Below are 23,364 nucleotides of genomic sequence, written 5' to 3'. Positions count from 1 at the left end.
AGATTACCATCCCCACCATCAAACACAGGGGAGGACCACTATGCTTTGGGCTGACTTCATGTCATGTACCATAAAAACTTGGACAAGAACCTCCTTCCCTCAGCCAGAACACTGAGGATGTCAATGTGTCTTCCAGCATGACAATGACCTAAAACATACCACCCGGGCAACAAATGAGACTAAAGAAGAACCACATTAAAGTCACTGAGTGGCCTAACCATTCTCCACTCCTCAATAGAAAATCTATGGAGGGAGATTTGAGTTGCCAAGCAGCAGCCAAGAAACCGAAAGGATTTAGAGAGTTTCTGCAAAGAGGAGTGAGTCTAAATTCCTCCTAAGACGAGAGTCAACCTTGTGACCAACTACAGAAAGTATCTTACTCCTCTGCTGCCAAAAAGGGTTTCTCAACTAAGTACTAAGTCATGGAAGGAATCAAACACTTATTTCACTCAGTGACGAGCAAATCAGTGTGTAACTTTTCTGTAATGGATTTTTTTCCTGGATTTTTGGTTAATATTCTCTCTTAATTAAAATGAAAGCACCATAAAAATTAAAAAAATAATAAGTCTCTAACTGTGCAAACTTACAAATTTGGCAGCTGATTAAATGCTTATTTCCCTAAACTGTATGACATGTTACTCTACAGGTATACAGTTTTGAATACTGAACAGATATAAAGTTGTGAATACTGAATGATTCATACTGAATAGCATTCCATTGTTGATTTACCACTAATGACTATGTGATTACCTTGAAACATACTCGCTTCTTTCAGTATTAATGTTGTGCTTCCAACAGCTAGGGAAATAGTTTTTACGCTGTCATCCTTAATGTCATTAAAAGTCAATTACGGGAGATCTTCTTTGCACGGCTGCAGAGTTGTGTCAGAAAGCATAGCGTCTAAAGAAATTCTTTATGTGGAGCTGCTGCAGAGGCAAGGTCAATTCGTCAATAAAGCACCTCACTGCAGATAGTGTGTTGGAGAAAGAATGTGAATCAGGGAATCGATGAGATGTTTCTGGCTTTGCACCATTTCAAAAACAGACACTTCCTGTTCACTCAACCAGTAAAGCTATACTGTAAATCTGCTATGCAGAGGAGACACAGAGGTCATCTTCAAAGTGCCTCATTGAATTAATCAAATGTAAAAAAAAAAAAAAAAAAAAGCTTGGAGGGATTTTGGAATCAGCACTTCGTCTTGGCCTACCTGTGCCTCCCTGATTCACCTTCTCACTCGCTTCCTCCCCTGGCTCCCTTCTGACCACACTTTTACATTTCCCTTTCCCCTTCACCTCTGTTTCTTACCGACTACCTCCCTCCTCCTCTGCCTCCTTTTCTGTCTCTCCTTCCACCCGCTCTCTTTCTCTGCAGTATGTACTGTAGAATACTAATGTGACCGGTGAGAGAGCTTGTCAAGTTGTCTCAGCTGTGTGGATGCTGGTGTCAAAGCCCGCACTCCTCCCACCACAGGTAGTCCTGTCCCGCTGGAGCTCTCCTCCTCTTTTTATTTTGATAAATGAACAGAGGTAGGTTTCTTCTACAACACACTCTGTCCCTCCCTGTGCACCTATTGTTTCCTCTGACCCTCCTTACATCAGTCGCATGTTCCTCTGAGGGTTTGATAGCAGACTGAACTAGATTAGTGTGGAAAGCTGCATTGTAAGTGTGTGCCTTGATATGGCTGAGAGGATACACCTGACCTAGAAATTAGATTTTGGTACATGAAGAATGGCTTCATTTGTATCTTGACCTGGTTGTAAACATGATTTATTAAATTATTATGATATGAACACAGCTAAAAGTAACCATGCTTGCAGCCATGCAAGGCTTATCAGATTTAAATTTTTTTTTTTTTTAAACACTCATTGGGTCAAATACTTGGTCATCATTGCTGCTTAGAGGTTGCTGCTGTTAACCTTTTATTCTTAGCTCTGCACCGTCCGTCATTTGTCACAGATTTGTACAAAGTTTTAGGAAGGCTGAGTATTTAGGCTCACAATTTTTTTGTTATATTGACCAAACTTATAGTCTGGGAAGGTCTATCAGATATATGTTACCAGAATTTTGTTTGCCTTCTTCTATGATATGAAAATGATTAAATGTTTCATATCAGATATGAGAGAAAAACATTTCACTTTTATAAAATTATCAAAACCTATAAGCATACTTAGTGGGTTAGTAATTCAGCATAGTGTATTTGAGCAGTGCATGATAGTCTATATTATATTAAATACTTGATGCTCATTGTTGCTGCTCAGCTAATTTATGAAGTTAGGGCTCTTTTTATTCTTAGCTCTGTACCATCAGGCAGTTGTCTCAGATACACTGTGTGGAGTGGATAAAATAAAAAAAACAAATAAAAAAACGAAACAAAACCCAAACAATTATTATTTCTGCAGTTTATGACGCCCACGATACAGGCTAAAGGTCATTAGCTTAAGTACATGCTAATGTGAAATTAAATGCAAGCTAGTTAGCAAGCTAGCTATAAAGAGCAGCTACTCTAATGAAAAAGTTCTAAAATGTTACCAGGAAAACATTTCACAATATAATGCAGATGTTTTCACAAGAATCCCAAGTTTAGCAAGACTGAGTTTTTATTTCACTTTTTTTAATACTGACTTGCTTATGCATTCGTCTATTAGATTTTTACTATTATTTTGCTAACTGTATATTGCACTTTAATGAAGCAGGCTGAACTAAATGGTTTTCTCTTGATTAGATTTTTTTTGTATCAGGTATGAAAAAAAGAGTCATAAAATTATCAAAAAGTATTAGTATTTTAGTTATTCAGCATTTCCAATTATATTTAAACATTTTCTTAAATAAAGCTGCTATTCTTTATTAAACTGTGATCTACTATGCGTTGAAAAAAATAAAGCTTAACACAATTTCATTTAACAAATCATGGTGTTAGCATGAATAAGAGGTTTATTTTCAATCATTTCAGTCATTGTGCTTTTCATAATGCAGGGTTAAAATTTGAAGGTCTGTCTTTCTTTTCATAAAAGCTGACTTATTTAATGTGGACACGGATGAGTTCAAATCTCACCATCCAGGCAGTGACAAAATCTCCCATCCATGTCCCCACAGCAGCAATCTTCATAAAACTCTCATTCCTGATGCCCATGTATTCTGTCACCATGTGAGGCCTGTAAGGAAAGAGAGCACCAGAGTGAAAAGAACATTTAAAAAAAAAGTAGCATAAGGGTAATAAAGGCAAGCACAAAGGAAGGTGGCAAGAGGACTGACAAAAATGAGCCAAGAGGGGGAAAGAGATAAAATGGTCACTGGGCCTAAGTATCATGATGCTAGCTGTCAGAGTCAATCAATATCAATCTAATGCCGTGAAAACAATGAGTGATGGCTCTACCTTCCATAAAGCCCATAGGATTGTAAACAATTTACACCAGCGCAATGGAATTTATGCAGTATCACTACTTTCATTTGGTCCCGCAGTGTTTGGCAAATTATCCATTTGTCTGGCAAATTTGCCTAGCTGAGTGAGCTCAGTTAACATGTGTGGCAGCACAGAAGCAAAACACATACTAGGCCAAGACACGCCATTAGAGAAGCAATCTCACATGCAATAGCATCTGATAAGAAATGACATGCTTTCTTTGGAGTCCTTGTTACACCTTCATTTCTGTACAGTAGGAGAAGATGAGAAGCTTTTGTTCAGTGCTGCAAACCCACCCACCAACCCAACATGCTCGCACACCACATCACTACATTTTCTCCAGGTAATGGCTCAGGGAGGCAGGAAAAGTGGGTCAGTCGCCTCGTATATGGGACTTGCAAGGGAGAGGAGGAGGAGAACAGAGGGGAGCGAGGAGGCCTGTTTGATCTCCTGGCAGGCAGTTGTCTTAGAAACTGAGCAGGTGGGCGCCCATCACCTCCCCCTGCAGCCTCCTCTCACCCCCGACAGGTCACACTCATGAATATAATAGATGGCAGTGGATAGGGCTCTGGCTGTGCTTTCAAGGGGTCGTATTTGAAGTCAATGGTTCAATTTCTCTTTGTTTTCTCCAGTTATTTTCTGGCCACATTAAAACACCAATGAAAATATTTTCTATAGCGCTGAAGCTTCGGAAAAAGAAAAAGAAAATCTAGTAGTTTATTTCAGTGCATGTTTCGCCATAATGCTTCATTTTCATGTTCACTTTGTAAATGAGCTGTTGTCACACAAGTCGAATCAATCGGACAAAAAGCCGCAGAAGGCAAGCCATTCAAGATATTACGGGTAGGAATTAGTTTTAATTAAAGCTAATTGCTCATGCTTTTCATGCTATGGGAGTGCAGATCTAAAGCACAATAAAGGTTCATAGGCAATACAAAGCAATTATGATTAATTGTAGTGCACTAGGGACCCAAATGCCAACCGTTCTTAACTACCTGCTTACTCCAACTATGCATGACATATCCTTCCCTGGAACGAAGCAGCATAAATAATATGTCATCAATGCAGCATGCATTTAACGGATTTGACAGGATTTTATTGACGAAAATGTGCAGCATTGCAGGTGACGTATTGCTTCACTTAAGGCCGCAAATAAAACGGCCTTGATTGGAATGGCGATTTATATCTGCATTAAGTCGGTTAGACATTCAGTGGCTTGGCGCGGCTCCAGTTGCCAAGGAGATCCCATTGGGAGTCATTTACCCGCAGCGAAATTCTAATCGATACTTCTGGAAATGCTGTCTGGCACCACATGGTAGGTTTTAAATCTAAAAAACTACCCTGCTGCCAACCCCTGCCCTTCTCACATATTTAATTGAGCAAATGTTACCCCTGCACTGAAGTAGGTTTTTTTTTTTTCCTTTTCTTGCAGAGCACCTATGATGAGTTTGGGGACTCTTTGCACTGCATGATCAGAGGCAGAACTCTCTGACTTATTCATGCTGACTGAAAATTTAATGGCCTTTAGAGCCGGATGACCTAATGAGAGAATTCAGTGTAGTGGAACATCAGTACAGTAGCACCATGAATAATCAGCCCTAAAATGGCTCCCGTGGCTTAATCGCAGAGCCAGTTGCAATGTCAGTGCCAGCACGGCCGGCTCAGCCAGCTTTGACCCTCTGAGGAATGTTATCAGGTTTCCCACACTTGTTCAGACATAATATTCAAGGACATTTCAATGCCTTTCTATCAGTCTTGTCCCATCGCATGCAAGAAATTACAATTTTGTGCTACAGAGGTTAAAGACTTACAAAGTTTGAGGAGTTTGGGTGTTACCCCTGTTTGACATTAACCAGACCATTTCAACTGTTGCACTAGTGCTGCCATCTGCAAAATATTTCGTTCCCCCCCTTTGGTGCCAAGAAATCTCACTTTTTTTACTTCTTAAAGTCTCTAGAGATACGTTTCTGGGTTTAGCTGTCACTGTCACTCAAGTTCACATCACATTATTTATGTTTATGTGCTTAGATTTTTACTTACTTTCCTTTAAAATGTTTTTTTTAATAATAATAATAATAATAATAATAATAATAATAATAATGGATACTTTATTGATCCCCATGGGGAAATTACTTGTTTTTCTCTGCATTTGACCCATTCACTCAGTGAAGCAGTGGGCAGCCCACTAAGCAGGCGCCCGGGGAGCAGTGTGTAGGGACGGTACCTTGCTCAGGGGTACCTCAGGGTAGCCGTTAAGTGGATTCGAACCGCCGACCTTCCGATCATGGGGCGACCACTTTACCTACTGAGCTATCCCTGCCCCACGTCTAATTCAAATCAATTTGATTTATATAGCACCATTTCGTATCAACAAACACATCAAAGTGCTTTCTGTTGTAAGTTAAAGACCCCACAATAGTAGATAAGCAAATTATAAACCACAACAATCACATGACCCCCTATGATCAAAGACTTGGCAACTGTGGGAAGGAAAAACTACCTTTTAACAGGAAGAATCCTCCAGGACAGCGGTCCCCAACCCCCGGACCGGTTGTTGTCATGGTACCGGGCTGCGAGAGCTGAGGCTCGGGTGTGAAATTCATGGTTTTCAGCTTTATTTTTTTTAAAATCGTTTTTATCGTTAACTTGGTTTCCCTGGGTCTTTTCCCGTTTGTGATGAATAAATCTTCTTTTCTTTGGTACCGGTTCTGGTTTTATTTTGTTGTATTTATCCAGCTGGTCTGTGAAAATATTGGGGTTGGGGACTGCTGCTCCAGGAGATCAAGGCTTTATGGGTTCGGGGTAAGAGCATCAATTTATCATCTTTTGGGTTAAATAATATTGACTTTTGTCAAAGTAATGCTGGCAGCCAGATTTTTCTTTGCCATTAGCCTGTGTTAATTTGTTTATTTGCATTTCAATTAAATACTGCTAAGCAAGTATTTAAATATTTTTTACTTTCAGTTCAGATGCTGTGGCCTCATCTAGGGAGTGATAACATCTATAGCAAGTCATAGTGCAGTTTTTTGAATTATAATGTCCAGTTAGAATTTCCCAGGGCCTTCGGTTATTTGCCATTTCATTATATTAGCACACGAACATTATTAAAATCATTATGTATCGCCCAAGCCAGAGGTACGTGTTTTCCCAAGATAATGCATCGGAACCTCCTTTTAGAACTGTGGCCACATAAAACCACACGAATGTGCCACGTAACGAGACTCTCAGGAATAGTGTGGCTCTGTGCAGGGGCTTTAAATATGTATACCAATAAAAGTCTTTCCTCTACTGTTATGGCTTTTCCATTTCATCAGCAATCTGCAATGCAGCATTGTGCCCAACCCTCACACTGCGCACCGTCTTCCTTGATATATTTAATTTAAAAAAAAAAAGGTTTATGGTTTAATTTTATTTTAATCAAATATGCCAAGTGAGAGCAGCTATGATGGTTAAGGGTATAAAACAGCATGCTGAGAGAGCTTTCACTACTCTGAGTCATCACATGCCCTCAATTTCTATTAATTTTTTCAATGTCCGCTTGGACATATACATAAGCCCTCACACTGGCTTTTATAAACTTGTTTTCTCTTTTGGACAGGCAGTGATTTAGTGACTGTAACAACCGAGTGACCTCTTCTGCCCCGTAAAGACTGGACTCCCTCAGAACATTAAATTGCGACCTTGGCTGGCTCCACATTAAAATGCATTGCCCGTCTCCTCCTTCTGCACTACAGTACACAAGGCTGTATTTACAGTATACAACGGTGAGCAGCAGTGGTTACCAGGAAGCATAAAGCTGTCAATATTGACTCTCTTCACTATCACTACACCGTCTCCCAAGGCAACTTAAAATCTCAATCTCAATTTGTCACTCACCCATTGTATTAAACTGGCTGAAGATTGAGTCCTATAGTCTTTGCCATTCCCTTGGCTCAAGATTGGGAGTAAATATCAGTGAGCAATATCATAGACAGTATCTGGCTCTTCTACTCATCAGTTTTCTATTAGGACAGAAGAGTCCACAACTAGGTGCATGTGTATTTTACCACCAAATGCATTTACAGGCACTTCAAAGTCTTAACAATAAAACATAAAATTTTTAAACAACACATTTAAACATTTAATGTACATGAGGGACATTTGGTTAAAAGCAAATGACAAAAGGTGCTACAGACTTTACGCAGGGTTCTTTCTTTAACTTCTTTATTTCTCATGTGGTGAGTCTTCTCTCACCCCCATTCTCTGCGGCCTACTGGAGCGGGGGGGCTAGGAGGAGTGGGCCATCCGACTGCGGTCTGGGGCCTCCCTGCTGCTGCGGAGTCGGGGCGGTCTGCCTCTCCCCACCGCAGGGAAAAGGGTAACACCACCTGGGTCTGGGTGCAGTTCCCCCCTCCAGGGGCAAGGGTACCTAGACCCGGTTAGTAGAGTACGCTTGGGGAGTGTGATCGTGTATACAGCGTCCCTTTATGTCTGTCTCCACGTCGGTTGAGTGTGAAGTACATATGAGAGCATGAGGGTGGGAATGGATGTTTGTGTCTGTGTGTGCCTGTATGTCTGTGTCTATATGTCAGGTTGGGTATCAGACGCCACCTCTCTGGGGACATCTCGGGCCCTCCAAGGTTTGGAGGCCTATCTCCACCCACCACCACTTCCCCTGCCGGTGGCGGACTCCCTCAGGTATCGGTGCGTTGGTGGTTCTTTGTATCTGGGGGTGGGTGTCCGGGTACACACCGGCTCACTCCTTGGCGGCCGCTTATTGGAGCTCGCTCGGGCCACTTTGGAGGTGGGGTGCCCCCGGCCTCTCGGCCTGGGGCTCGGTCACTCAGGCACAGCTGGCTGCCGGCGGAGCTCACGGGCGCGTCACTGCAACTCCCCCTGGCTTCTGCTCCGCGGCTGCTGAATGAGCTCTCATCTGGGACTCTCCTTAGCTCTTACTGGGACAGTGGCGCGGCTGCCCCTCTGTGGGTCTTCCTTGGTCTCTTGTGTTCTGGGTGCCTCTGGATGTCTGGAGTTTTGATCTCCTCCATACCTGCTTGATACCATAGAGGACAGGGCTGTGGCTCCCCACACTCTCTAGCAGATCATTACATGGAGAAACCTTTGGAATGCAAGCATGCTGATCCACACAGGTATGCACACAGGTGTACACATGGGTATTCACAGATGCGGACTACAGCTTTCTTGGCTGCTGCCTCAAAGCACACTGTGCGCTGTCTATCTTGCGTGCTGCACAATATCGTTTATTATTTAGTAACTATTGATATCTATGACTAGCTAGTTTATTGTGATGGTGCTTTTTTTTAATTATTATTATTATGTTGCTCTTTGTTGTTTGCTGTCTCCCCTGTTTTTTTTGTTTTTCTTTCTCTCCATACAGGTGACCCAGGAGTTTTTTTTTTTTTTTTTTTTTTTTTTCCTCTCTTCCCCCCCTTCTCACCGTCTCTTCTCCCCTTTGGTTTTCTTTCTTCCTCTCCCCCTCTTTCTTTCATTCTTTCCCCCTGTCCTATTAAAAAAAAAAAAAAAAAAAAAAAAAAGGATGACAAAGGATGAACTGAAGCTCCGCCATCACGTGATGTCACATGCTGCTGTTTCTGATGTCACTTCAGAAAAGAAAAAAAAAAAAAAAGTCTTAACAATAAAACATAAAATTTTTAAACAACACATTTAAACATTTAATGTACATGAGGGACATTTGGTTAAAAGCAAATGACAAAAGGTGCTACAGACTTTACGCAGGGTTCTTTCTTTAACTTCTTTATTTCTCATGTGATGATTTCCCGGTGACATCGACAGCTCTTTGTGGATTTGTCACTAATCCCAAGCCTTTGCCACTAACGTCGACACAAACAAAGTGGCCTTATTCACAGTACCATAACAAATACAAGAGCAGGAATCCCAGTTTATTTTTAAACTTAAGATTTTCAGGCTGATTGCACTGTACAGTCATAAAGTTGATATTCTGTGTTTGGACAACCTTTTTTTTTGTTCTTCATCAGTGACAATATTTAGATTTTTAAGTTCATAAAGGTTCATAAATCAAAAGTAGATCCATCTTAGTTCAACTTAAGGGCACATCTGAAATCAACAAAGGTAGTGAAAAACATTCAGAAAACCCTGTATAGATGTAAACCTAAAGATTTTGCTTAGTATTGTTTTATTCTGTGCTATGTGTGGCATTTGGAAATGCCAGGGAATGTTTTATGAATTGCTTTTATTGAAAAATTGACCAAAAATGTAATAGCAACACAGCACGTAAAGTTTTATGTTGTTGTTTTGTTGTTGTTGTTGTTTTTTTGCACCAATCGACCGGCCAGGCAAAAGAATCTGCCGATTTCCAGTATTCCCAGCCCATAATGGTGACTGGCCAGTCACTCTCACATATGTCCGATTATGCCCCAGTTCATTTCATGAATGCACAACAGAGCCTGATAATTCAGTGATACAATGGCTTGTTTTAGCTATTTACCAATATATTGGTACTGAAATAAATAAATTAACATTTAAAAAGTAAAGAGCAGACAAGAGAAACACCCTTTTATTGCGTTATGAGTAATGATGTGGCATAGTTTGTTTACCAGAAAGCGACACGTGTTTGGATCACCACAAACAAAGCAACCATCTGATCATGACAGAGTCTGCCAGAGCGTATTGTTTTTGTGACAATAAAACAAGATTATTTTTAAGCAGCGTTGTTATATTATGTCAGTAAGGACTCATAAATACCTAAACATAACAAATGTTAGGGAAATCTATTCAGTGTCACCCTGTTTTGTGGGTCTCGAAGAAAAAAAAACATATCAGCCAATGTCAGATTTTTAAATGACCACATCCATATTAGTCTTGAGTACATAAAAGAAAGGACTTCTTTACGTTAGTAAAGATGTTTTCAATTCTAAAACAACTGACAGAGCCTCAGATATTTGAGCCCTAGTGAGGACTGCCCCCTTGGTGGTGATGGTCCTGACGGTTGTCAACCCACTATTGATCGTGTGAATCGCTATATGACCCAAGGTACGAATAAAGTCGTGATCATTACTGTCACCAGGCCCAAGGTGTGGAACATCTGCAAGACATCCCCCCTGACCCCCCATCATGTGAGCTATTGAGATCGCCTGAGGCAAGGTGAGAGTGGGGAGTTAAGATACCTGGGAAGGGATCTCAGGACTGCATTGTAGGTGGCTGACAGCTGATGTTGTAAAGCACCACCTCTGTTCAACAATGCTCGTTCGCAGTGGATGCAGATGACCTCTAAGTCTTGATCTGTCTTCTAGGTCCAAAATGAGAACATTGGCATCCTCTAAAAAGAGTCCTTTCTCCTTTAAATGCAAGGGTGCAGCTGAGTCTTGTACCGTTGAGGTGTGGAGTGGCTGTTTCATTCATAATCAGTGGACCTCATGTCTTAGTACAATTTCCTTACCCACCTTTCATTTACGTATATCTACATATTACATTTCTAGATATCTACATATCTAAATCATCTACATATTACAGTACATGTCTGTCTGTACTATAATATAAATAATACAACTATAGTGCCCAGCTGGCATGCACCTCTTTAGAACTGTCTTTATGACAAAGTATGACGACAACCTCAGCCACCGCTGACGCTCCAGGGAAACCGCACGTTAATGTAGTCAGAGAGAAAACGACAGTTTGATATAGCACCCAGACTGTGTTTAGAGATATTCTGAGCAAAGATAAAACAACTCTGAAGGGAAACGCTTTACAATAACTAAACACTTCATAAATACACAGTAATGACTCAGATAGCAACGTGAAACGCGTGTGTAGGAGTGTGAAACAAAACAGGAGGAGCTCTTAGAATGTACATGTAGGTGTAGGTAAAGGCAATCAATCCAAAGATATTCACTGTGATTTGCAAACTGTAAATGAGTTTCAATATTAAGACGTAAGAGTAAAGTATTTTGGACAACCTCTAAAACACTGAGCCATATCGAATATTAATCAGCATGCCGATCTAAGACGAACAAATTGTTATTTTCATCACACTTTAATCTGCCAATTATTTTCCCACTGAACGAAAGGATCTCTAAAAGGCACCAAAAAAAGTGATGATCACATTTTCAATGTTTTTGTGCCTTTGTAACGTCTTTCTGCTTTGATTTTATGCTCCATATATGCCATAAATCCCCAAATCACAAGGAAACAATTCAAATCAATGGTTCCAAATCAATCAGCTCTATAACAACAGCATGAAGTAACAATATAGTGTTAATATTTGCAGGGAAATAAATTCAGAAAGGAGAAAGAAATGAAGCATCTTAACCCTTTTCATAACACGAGTTCAGGAATTATTTTTTAAAAAAAATACTACAAAGTGAGAAAATATAAACCTCTTTCTAGCGCATCATTAAGTATAGGGCAGTTCATTGAACCCGCTGTATCATAGGCAACACAAAGTCCCGCACTGCAAGCAACAGGAGGTATCCGCGTACCAGAACTGTTTATTTAGCCTTTTGTCTGTGGTATTACCCCAGCTTAGTGCCAGACAAGCAAACAGACGGTCGAGGGGGACTTGCATGCATGCGACACAAAGGATCATGGTAAACCAAACAAATAAACTTATAGTGGCGTCTTATCTCACAGTAGTCAAATGTCACATCCAACCCTCTCCGCTCCTCGCTGAAGATATCCGTCCACTGCAAACCTCCCCCTATCCATTGCTCCACAATTCAATTGCTTAGCTTACACCCCCTCCTGCCCCGACAGCCCGGCATTCATCCATCTACCTCTGTGTTGGATAAGGAAGAAAAGAAATATAGATGTCATTTTTCAGCTTTAGCCTCCCCCACCGCCCATCCCACTCTAACTCGGTTTCAGATCTAACTTCCAGGCTTCCCCGCTTTTCTTCCACCTCTGCATACTTTACCTTCCCCCTTCCTCTAAATTAGTCATGATTAATGTGTGCGCCACGCATTGGGCCGTCTTAATTAAATAACACCATCTAATTAGGGACTGATTTCGGCTGGTAATGGTGCCGTAAGATGGCGAATGGGATTGCGCGGCGTGACAGAACATTCATGAAGCCCGTCAAACTCCCTGGGTGGTCACACTCCCCTGGTTTCGCACAAACAGCCCCCCCGCCTCCACCCTCCCCTAATCTGACAGTTACATTAAAATGCAAATTCGGTTCGGTAACAAGTGTAGATTACAGCTCCCAGGGAGCCACGGTGGATGAAGCCTTTTCCTGATGTGACATAAGCCAGGTAACAGGTTGATCGCTGTTGACCTACAAGTGGCTGTTTAAATATTGGCTAACATGCAGTTGGACGTGCAAGATTACACAGTCTGGAAACCTCTTTCAGCTGAGTGATAACAGCACTGATGAATCCATTGTACATGACTAATCATGGCTAAATACTTGTCATCCAAAAAAAAAAGAAAAAGAAAATATGATATGCCATCTCTTATCAGCGAAGGTTTGGCATCCTGATGGCACAGTTTATCTTTTTATTTATTTATTTTTTCCTTGCAGATTTGTAACTGGATTTAATTAAATCAAGCTCAAGACCAACTGAAAGGTCAAAGAAAATCAAAGCATATTAATGAGCGCAGGGCATGGCCAGCATACAGCATCAGGTCAGCGAGCCAACACCCCTCCACACATACACGCACATACTCAGACACCCAATTCAACGCACACACACACCCCTACTAACTTGAGCGAGGTGCAAGACGTGAACAATATGGGGTGTGTGTGCGTGTGTGAGTGCGGGCCAAACCCCTGTCTGGCCACCAGAAAAGCATCCCCTGCAGTGCAGCAACATGGCAAGATGTCAAAGCTGGAAAACCCCGTGCCTGCTCATAGAGGTAATGATCCCTCACAGGAGCTGCTTCTTTCAGTATAAATAAATAAGGTAAAGCAGCGTTCGTCCTCACAGGAGGGGCAGCTGCAGCCACAAAGGGATATTGTACTTTTCCTCTGGGCTGTGGCAAGAGAGAAAAAACTCCAACGGTCTCGCTGCAGGAGGAGGGAAGCGCTTTGAGGAGTGAAAGGAGGCGATGCAAATAGGGTTTTGGACACAGATCAAAAGACTTAAGTTTCACTGCATCATCAGGGCTGAAGCACTTCTCCCACTGCCCGCCACGCTTCTTCCCTCCCTCCCTCCGTCACCTTTTTTTCGCTCACGTTGCTGCATACATTGCTATTACAGCCCAGAGCCCGGTTTTCTGAGGGAGCGTCCTGGCGGAGTGTGAACATTGCTCTTACATGTCGGTCTTGAACAGAGATGTGAACACTAATGGTTTTTGGCAGGGCCCGGGTCCTTGGTGGACACACTGTTGGAGCCGAAAGAAAACAAGCGAGGGATAGAGGGACAGGAGGGGGGCGGGTGGGAGCAAGTGCAGAAAATAAATAAATTAATAAATAAAAAATGAAAGGAGAAAAAAAAACTGAGCAGGTGTCTTGGCAGCGGCAGCCTAACTCGCTTTACAACAGCACCATCTGTCTTCACCAGTAGAGCTTTACAGCCCCCCACTAACTGCTGTAACTCTCCACACATCCAAAGCAAACAGGGATGGGTTTTAGTGTAATTGCTTAATTGGCCGTTACAGCTGCCATTTTTACTTATCTATTTATTTTTCATACGTAGACAACTGATGAATTTGATGCATGAACAGATTGTGTAACTTGCACATGTTAAATGTAAATGATAAGTTACGCCTCTGGAAGCGTCTGAACATGTCATTATTTCTCCCCTATCACTATTATCCAGATGTCATTTTAACACTGTTCTAAAATGCAGTGACAGAGTAAAAAACTAAAGCCCCCCCCCCTCCTCTATGATTCAAGACTGAAATGTTAAAATAAGGGTCATCTCTGTGACAGATGGACTCGGCAGAACTGCGAGGGGAACTTTTCCCTGAGCAAGCAGCATTCGACATCTCAGCAGACCCCCCTTCCCAGACCTCCTCTGGCCCTTTTGCTAGGCCGTCCACTTCCCGTCTCTCGGCCAGCGAGACACAGAACAAGATGGATGCCGGTGCCACAGTGCCGGCCGGCGTGACAGATGGGCCGATTATACAAACTCATCCCTCTGGCCATAGAAAAACACCACACCTTGCCTATAGCTAATAGCCTTCATCTGCCTGCACCTCATGGATAGCTCAAGCTCCTTGTTAATATGGAAAAGCAGTGCTGTATAGACACACAACAGCCTTGGCCTTCCCTTCGTGACAGCTTGTACCTGAAAAGACAGCTGCCACACTTTCTTTCTTTCTTTTAACAGGCCAAACAGATAAAATGGTAAATCACCTTGCTGCGACCTCGTGTCTGGCTGGCTGGCCCGCTTCAAGGGCGTGTTTTCCTTCATCTAGATGGCCACATTGCAAATGCAATAAACTGATTTCTGTCACGGGCTTGATGTGTGGGTGTGGGAGCTCTGCTATGGTTTCTCAGCAGGAAAGCTGGTGCAGCAGTAGCTAAAAACACGAGACCCCAGACCGAGTGACACGGGGAAAAAAAACAAAAACAAACAAACAACATTTTGGTTTTAAGCCAGAGAGATGTCAAGAACACATTAAAAAAATAAATAAATAAAAGTCAAGATCGTGGGAGAATAAGTGCAGGTGCTAAAGGTGATCTTTCAGGATTAACCACCCTCCACTTTGTCTGCCCTCACCTGAGATTTAAAGTCAGGGCTGATTAATCAGACCGGTATCGAGTCTCTATTCAGGCAAGACATTTAGATCAATCACAGCAGCCAAAGGGGAGCATACAATGGCCCTAACAAATGGGAAGCACAGAATGAGGAGGTAAGGAGGGTGGGGGTAGGAAGGAGCAGAGAGAGAGAAAGAGAGAGATTGAACGTCTTACTTCATGCTCCCAGCCATCAGCAGGAAAAGGTTGTAGATGTGTGAGAAGATGAAGAGGAAGAGGATGGTGCTGAAGAACATGGTCATCCAGGAGCCATGATCCTCGCGGAACATTTTCAGGCGCAGGTATCGACCTAAAGGGAGCACGACAAGGACACTGCCGTCAGTGGCGCTTCAAACAGCATGTCAACCCGCTAACACGTATGGCCGCGAAAATGGGGATAAAAGTAAATTAATTAGTCGGAGATCAATAATGTCCTCCACAGCCAGACACGTGCCCTTTACACAGTGGAATTAAGATTAAAGACCAGTTAGAGGCGTCACTTCTAGCGCCCTGAAGTAAGGGCCTTTTCCTGCCCGGTTTCAGGATGTCGTTATATCTGCTGATGATGCCAGCGATGGATGTCTGCTTGTGTTTCATGACGCTTACAGTTTAGAGAAATTATTCAGACATTTGTGACCCGTGGTGTTTTGTTTTAAATACAGTCCTGGCTTTGAATCAAATTATGGTAAAATACCTTTCTGGCAGAGTATAAGATTGATTCAGATACGCAGCCTTCTGCACAGAACACATAATCAAAGAAAGCTGGTGGCAGGACTCAACACAACTCTGAAGGTTATTTTGTACACTAGTAAAACTACAGCTATTTTGGCTTTTGTAATATGACTCCTGTTTAATATATTTATACCTTAAAGTCACACTTGGTGGTTAGAGTGGGATGAAAAGGCATTTATTTTGTAAGTAAGATGATGGGAAAATAGCAAGTGTGAAGCAAAGACACGCATAACTTAACTGCACAACGCATAACTTAACTGCACAACACCTGTCAAAGTCCTCGAACTACAACCCAAAAGTGCTCACACAACAGAAGCAATCTGTTTTGCACATTTAGTGTGCTTCTTCCTACCACCTGGGTCAAATCGACTCTTTAACTAAATAGATGACACTTAAATATACTAGGAGATTCCCAAAAGATTTTACATTGCAGATTTATAAAATCGGAATAATCACAGAAGAAATTCATGAAAAGGATCATTTTGTTTGACTCTTGACGATCTCAACGAAGGTATTAGCAGGCTAGCTCGGGAGAGCGTGTCATCTTCTAATCGCAGCGCTGATGGCTTGAAGTGTCCTTGGAGAACGACACCTTACAAGGTGGCTTGCTGCCTTTAGCGTCTGAGTGAGAATGGAATAGATGAGTGAGAGGCCAATTACAAACCACTTTGGATAAAAGTGCTAGGAAAATGCAAGCAATTTTGTTTTTGGCAGCTCTGCTTGAAATATCCATATAAATATTAGCTAATAGAGAGGACATACCTCCATGCCATTGCAATTAGCAGTATTGAAAATCTGATTTTCAATAATCAATTCCAACTGAAATGTGCTCATTAAGGGCTTTTTCCTGGCTCAGAATGGACAGGTTGGAGAGGGGGGGCGGTGACTGAGCACGAAAACACAATTAATCCCCACAAAGTCAAATACATCAGTGTGTGTTGCCTTATTTGACAGAAAAGTAAACATATCCTGTTACTTCTGTCCCTTTCACTTACAATGCAAGTAAAATAAACCCAGTTAACAAATAACTGTATTACGATGCAGGTGATGTGAGAGATCCGTGAAGAATGTCTTTATTAAAAAAAAAACTAAACAAAACACAGTTTAGCACACTGACTGAACATTGATTTTCTGTTACAAACAGTTAGACCACAGGCATATAAAACATGGATCCAGCTTTCAGGTCAATGCAAAAGTGCCTTACATCTGCACTTCATCTGCAGGCCATTAGATGGCGATACCTGTGGTTGCAAAAAGACTTGCAGTCCTATACAAGCCTCTGAGGAAACAGCTTTCTGACTTGAACTCTGTAAACACTTTTATAATGAGTTCAGTGCTCAGTCACTAGTTTTTGGGTTACGCTGAATAAAAAATTAAGTCTAATTTATAAATCTGTCCCTGCTATGTTTCAAAGTGGAGGATTATCACTGGTGTGAAACCATCCTCTAAAAGCTAACAACTTGTGATTGTCATTAGCAAGTCACAAGCCACAAACCAACGATTGAGGTTTTCAATGTCAGACCTGCTCACATCCCATCACATAGATCTTTTTTGCAACCTAGATGGCGATAGGACACGCTTCCTGGATTAAAAAAATGGGACTTCAGAAACCAATGGGTGGCGTCACAGCAGCTGTGTCCATCTTTTACAGGGAGCCAAGTTGTGACATACCGATGACATTACTAGACCGTCATCTGATTAACTTTCTGAGCTCCACCCAAAGTTGCAGGAGCTCTTATACAACCAAACTAAGTAGCAGCTGCCATCATGAGGAAGCTGAATTAAATATTTAAAAAATTGTGAAGTGCCCCTTTAAATTAAACAGCAATTCCAAGAAAACTTCAAAGCATCTGACAGTCAGTGTCCCCAACCATCAGCTGCTTCAAGGTAACTCTGCTGAGTCTTAATTAAGGAATCCTGGATGAGTAAGCTTGGCTATAGTAGTCCATTTCCACTGTTTATAACAGTATGTGCACACACACACACACACACACACACACACACACGCACAGTCTCTGCTTCATCTCTGTGAGCTGTGATCCAGTGCCAGAAGCGGCCATCTTCCCAGGAACAACTCTTTGTTTTCCTCTCCTCGAGCTCAGTCAGCGTCCCTTTGAGTTACAGCTCCCCGAAGAGCTCATTGTGTTTGTGTTCACAAGCGCGCACACACAAACACAGCCAGAGAGAGACAGCAAAGCAGAATGCTCCATTTATTTTCCCATTACAGCCTGGCTGGTTTACTCTTGAATAGTTTTACATGCTGTTCGATCTCTGCTTGCTCACTGTCAGTTTTTTCTACTGTGCGTATAAAAAAAACCCCAAGAGGTTGACATTCATAAGGAGTGGAAGGGGCGCTGAGATAAGGAGAGAAAGAAAAAAAGTGAGGTTATAATGAATGAAAATCCTGCAGAAAATGAACTTGAGATAGATAGATATATATATATATATATATATATATATATATATATAATAAAATTATCTTGCTGGATTAGTGAAAGCTTTGATTATTGATTGCAAGTACTGCAGAGAATAGAAAGCTGAAAGTTCTCCTGATAACATTATTCCTCCTCAATTTTTGAGGGGTGTGAGGGAGCGGTTGAAGCAAAAGCAAAGTGGCCTGGTGTGAGGCCACACCATACGTCTTTTTGTCTGTGGTATTTCAGGGCTCATCACAGTTGCATAATTGAATTGACTTGCATGGGTGAACTTAATTGCCTCCGGTGCCACTGAGTCCTCGCTTAGATGTAGATGCACAGTGCGCATCGGCACATCTGACTTTTAAAGCAGCGGGCTGAGCCATCGAACACGGGGTCCTCTCATTGCCTGTATGGGCAGGATTGAACTCGGGGGTGATTCAAGGCTATTCAGCCAAGCCTTTTGAGTCACTGCAACTCCCCACCGTGGAGGATCCCGATAAGGCGTGATTCATGAGCAATGTCTACTGCAAGGCTCGGCCCGGCTGGGGACAACAACAACAACACCACACATTGACAAGAAAGCCACACACATAAACACAAAATTAACTAAAGAAAAAAAGATAGACAGAGAGAAACGGGGACACTTTGCATGTCTGTAAATCACAGTGCAAACACACAGACATTACATTCTGATCCCCGTTACGTTTATAGTGTCGTTCTTCTGAAACTGTTACTAAAGTGCCCAAATTCCCTCGTTTCTATCTAAATCAATGATGCAGCTCTGTCTCCATCTACTGGCGACGATTTGACACTGCACATAACCGTCTTCATAGCACGTTTACCAAGGTAAAAAATAAAGCGTAAAATATGGCAGAATCTTTGGGACATAAAACATTACACCAGTATTTTGTGCTTTATTTTTCATTACAAATAGGCGCATCATCTACTATTAGCCATCATCTGACAGTTTCCTTCCTAAGTCATTTCTATTAAATGCTAAATCTGTGTCTGCAGGGTCCTCTCTGTCTTTATGGTCTCCAGTCTCCACCTCTATTTGATATTTCGGGGAAGTGCTCGGGTTACAAAATCATAATCCACTCACAGGTCACACAGACAGTAAACACTAACAGAAGTCAGCAATCAATCATCCACTGGCACACGTGGACAAGCAATTACGCCTGATATTTAAACAGTACTTCTGTTTAATCCTCTTTTTGTTGTGTTGTGCGGATGTACAGATACACAGACACACACACACAGCACAGATAAAGCAGCAGCGCACCGATAGCTCCAGTCACATGGGAAACAAACAATTGGTGGTGAAGCATTGAAGCCAGCTTGAGATGTGATCCCTCCATCATGACACAGCTCTTAAAAAGGGACAGTACAGCACCAAGTAAAGAAGGTAAGATCAAATCTCAACTTCAAATACTTTCATTAGTTAGTTTATTGTAAATGAACCTATAAAACTTAACATTAAGCTTCTGAGTGAAAAGTAGTTGTTGACATAATTAGTAAATGGTAAATGGAGCAGTACTTATATAGTGCCCTGCAATTTAATCCAAGCACTCAGGAGCAAAAGAAGATTCCCAGTTTGATTCTGGAAGGAGAAACAAATTCTTTTTTTTTTGGTTTTTCAAATTAAACATGCAAAGCTTCCTGCTGTGGAAACAATTTATTACTTACATGTACAGTATACCAGTGTGACGAATGTTTCACTGTCATTTACGCATTTTAAATAACCAAAGCAGACATTTTTCTGTTCTCCCTTTCAGAGGGTGCTAAGATGTGAATTATTAAAGGTCTGCTCACCTGAGCAAAATGAATGTTTGATCTCTGATTAAGTGCAAACACCGGCCGACATGGTGGAGGGAACAGATCAACAGTCCCCTCAGGTTTCATTGCTCACAGCAGACAATCAAGCACTCACTTCCTGGACACACTGGTGATGCTCAGAGATTATAGAGACAGTAGTGTAAATACAGAGAGCCCTGAGAGAGAGTGGGGAAACATCTTACTTTAAGTACTCAGCAGAGTCAGTGAAACAAATGAAAACATCTGACTTGGGGGGGAAAAAAAACTATTGAATACAAAAATGCAGTATTTTGAATGCAGTCTTAAAATACAGAATAAGAATGACATAAAACATTAAAGTGTGTCCGTGTAAATATAGTGCTAGAATGAGGCAAGAGGGGCAACACCATTTCTTGACCATTAACATCGATTTCAAAGGCTACAAGAAGATTTCAAGAACCCCACTGCTGTACCTGGAAAACCACAATTTTACATTTGTGAACACACAAAATGCGATTTCATGAGATGAGATTCAGTTTGATGCAAAAACACACTGTAGAATAGAGACGGATATTAATAATAACTCATTTTTAAATGCAAAGTGGTCTATAAACAGGGGTGCACATAAGTGGTCCGCAGGCGCGCCTGCGCTGTCAAGATAAAAGACGTGCACCAGATAAGAAGTTGCAACGCGCGTTTGCGTACATAAGATTTTCTGGAGGAGGACAAACATTTGTTTAGAACTCTTAAAGATGTCGAAGAAGCTCCTTTAAGCAATTACTTTGGTGTTCCTCCACCTCCAAAGAGATGTCAGAAGGAGTCCGAACCGCAAAAGAAGCGCGTATTCTCGGAAAAGTGGTTGCAGGAGGTGAGCTGGCTTCAAACCAATGATGAACGCACAGAGATGTGGTGCAGAATGTGCCGTAAAAATCCCACTCTAGCGGACAAAAACAGTGCCTTTTATATGGACGCAAACGCGCGTTGCAACTTCTTATCTGGTGCGCGTCTTTTATTTTGACAGCGCATGCGCACCTGCGGACCACTTATCTGCACCCCGTCTATAAACACATAGAGAGTGAAAAGAAGTAAAGAAGAGTGCATCATGGTAAGACCCAAACAGCCTATTGCAATGCAAAATTAAAATATGGTATCTTGTTAATTAATCAACTTTTTTCCTATAACACAAATGCAGGCTTATCAGACTTTGGTTGGATCTAGTTTCACATCAAACAGATGTGTGAGCTGTCTCCAATTTGTCACCAACTTCTCAGCAATAGAGCAAATTACTCTTCAAATGTCCAAACATTCATATGACAGACAAAGCAGCTCTAAGGCTACGTTCGGTAAATTAGACATCCAACTATCCTCATGGTAATGTTGACCACTCACATTAGTTTAAGCCAACCTTTCAAAACTACTGTAGTAAAAACTAACAACTTCCTGTCCTTAAATCCCAGACGAGCTTCTCGTGTTCCTGAACCAGTCAACAGAATTCTGCAACCATTTTGAGGACAGCTATTGGTATTGCTACATCGTGCTGGTGCTCTTTGCTTTCACTGTTCCGGTGGGACTGCTGGGAAACCTAGTAGTGCTCATCAACCACACCTGCTTTAGGAAAACCTCAAGCTCCAGCAACATTTTCCTGCTTAACCTGACTCTGTGTGACTCGGGGTGGATCCTCACACTGCCCTTCTCCCTCTACATTACCTTGAGGAGGCCCCACATCACAAACATACAGATCTTCTGTCAGTTCAAGAAGTCCTTCTTCAACATCAACATATATGGCAGCATCCTCTTCCTGACTCTAATCAGTTTCGACCGCTTCGTTGGCACAGTGCACCCGATCAGTTCTCTTCGTTGGTGGAATGCGGGTAAAGCCAAACTGTGCTCCTTCTGCGTGTGGGTGCTGGTCGTCCTTAGCTCCATTCCTGACTTATTTCTAACTTTTTCTATTCAGCCCACAGAAAATGTCACTGTGTGTGTGGACCAGATCCAGGATCCTTTTTACTATGTCAGAACAGCCATCATTATCAGAACAACAATAGGCTTCCTGCTGCCGTTCACTGTCATGCTTGCTTTTTACACCATGACGGTTCGAGTTTTGAGGCGTCTCCCAAGAGGTCAAAGCAACCGAGCGAGAGGAAAGCCCCTGCATCTCCTTACTGCCGCCATACTCGTCTTTGTGGTCTCCTTTCTGCCCTACCACACTATGGCCACCACCATGGTATTCATGAGGATTTCTAACCTGGTGACCCCCTCCAACACCAATGTACTCTATGCTTGCTATGAGTTTTCTGAAGCCATGTGCAGTGTAAGCAGCTGCCTGGACCCAGTGCTGTATATTCTGGCAGGTGAACAATTCCAGAGGAAGTTCCTGGCATGGAAAAGAGGCCAATACAGGAGGTTCTGCTGCAGAGCCAGCAGGAGGATTGGGGTAATTGAGTGATTTGCTGGAGACAGTTTATGGCTAGTTACCTTAACTTGCCTTGGTTCAAATAAGGTCCTGGCATGGTACTAGGATAATGTTGGCGCTATGCATTCCTTTGCAGACCCAGTCATTTAGAGCCAGTGGCAAAAATATATAGAACAACCTTAGTGGCAATTATGGCCTAATGGCCCCCAGAGGATACAAAGCATAACAACCAGGTCTGTAGTATAGTAGCACTAAGTGTTAAAAACAATGTATAGTCAACACACTATCTCCAGTTCAAACAATCAGCATTTTACCATAAGCGCCTCCACAAATGGACAAAAGTGCTAGAGCAAGAATCCAGCTTCCCTGTTGCTACAGTGCCAGTGGCAGATATGATATAATAGTATAATTATCCTGGCCTGTCTGCTACTGAATCTACTGTGTAAGAGGAATGAAAAAGTATAGTGCTGTGACTGACCATCTGGGATCAATGCAACAACACAGCAAGATTGCATTATTGTCTATTCTATATTACATAAACATTTGGTTAAGATGAAAATAAATCAGATTAATCAATAAATCTTCTGTGGTCTTATCCTTGTTTGTGCATTGAAGCTGTGCCTATTAAAATCTGTGCACAGCTAACGTCACACTCACTGATAACACAAGCTTGAGTTTTGCTTATATAATGTATGAGAGTCATACAAGTGACAAATTATTTTCCAAAGACCTGAATAAAAGGTTCTTTAAGTACCTCATCCTCCAAGACCGTTGGCAAATAATAGCACAATCTATTTTGTGTCCACAGAATTTCTTAATATTACTAGTGTGCCAAGTCTAAATCACTGGCTTAAGGATATTATACCACGACCAAGTCTTTCAATTTTCCTTTACTTTAAGCAGATTTTATTTGTTGCTTTACATCAAAGTATTTCAGTTTCCTTGTTTT

General features: G+C 41.8%; 2 protein-coding genes across 4 annotated transcripts in view; one reads left to right on the top strand and one right to left on the bottom strand.

Annotated features, from left to right (window-relative positions):
• Window positions 1-23,364, bottom strand: part of tmem117 (transmembrane protein 117) — a 48,136-nt gene that overhangs the window by 13,037 nt on the left and 11,735 nt on the right. For all 3 annotated transcript variants that reach the window (XM_085412680.1, XM_085412682.1, XM_085412681.1), the window contains exons 3-4: window positions 15,237-15,369; window positions 3,053-3,152 (exon numbers count right to left, since the gene is read on the bottom strand). In XM_085412680.1, coding sequence (XP_085268806.1) covers window positions 3,053-3,152; window positions 15,237-15,369 — 233 coding nt within the window. The remainder of the gene's footprint in view (window positions 1-3,052; window positions 3,153-15,236; window positions 15,370-23,364) is intronic.
• On the top strand, window positions 21,453-22,909 carry LOC146665163 (P2Y purinoceptor 1-like; the record flags this gene model as incomplete). The annotated part of the gene is made up of 1 exon (XM_085411476.1): window positions 21,453-22,909. A coding segment is annotated over one exon (996 nt), but the record flags the coding sequence as incomplete, so codon positions are not given.

Source organism: Rhamphochromis longiceps, linkage group LG7 (genome assembly GCF_057381845.1).
Source record: "Rhamphochromis longiceps isolate RC_006_pf linkage group LG7, R_longiceps_female_GT1.1, whole genome shotgun sequence".
NCBI lineage: Eukaryota > Metazoa > Chordata > Actinopteri > Cichliformes > Cichlidae > Rhamphochromis > Rhamphochromis longiceps.
This window is presented reverse-complemented; position numbering and strand designations above follow the sequence as displayed.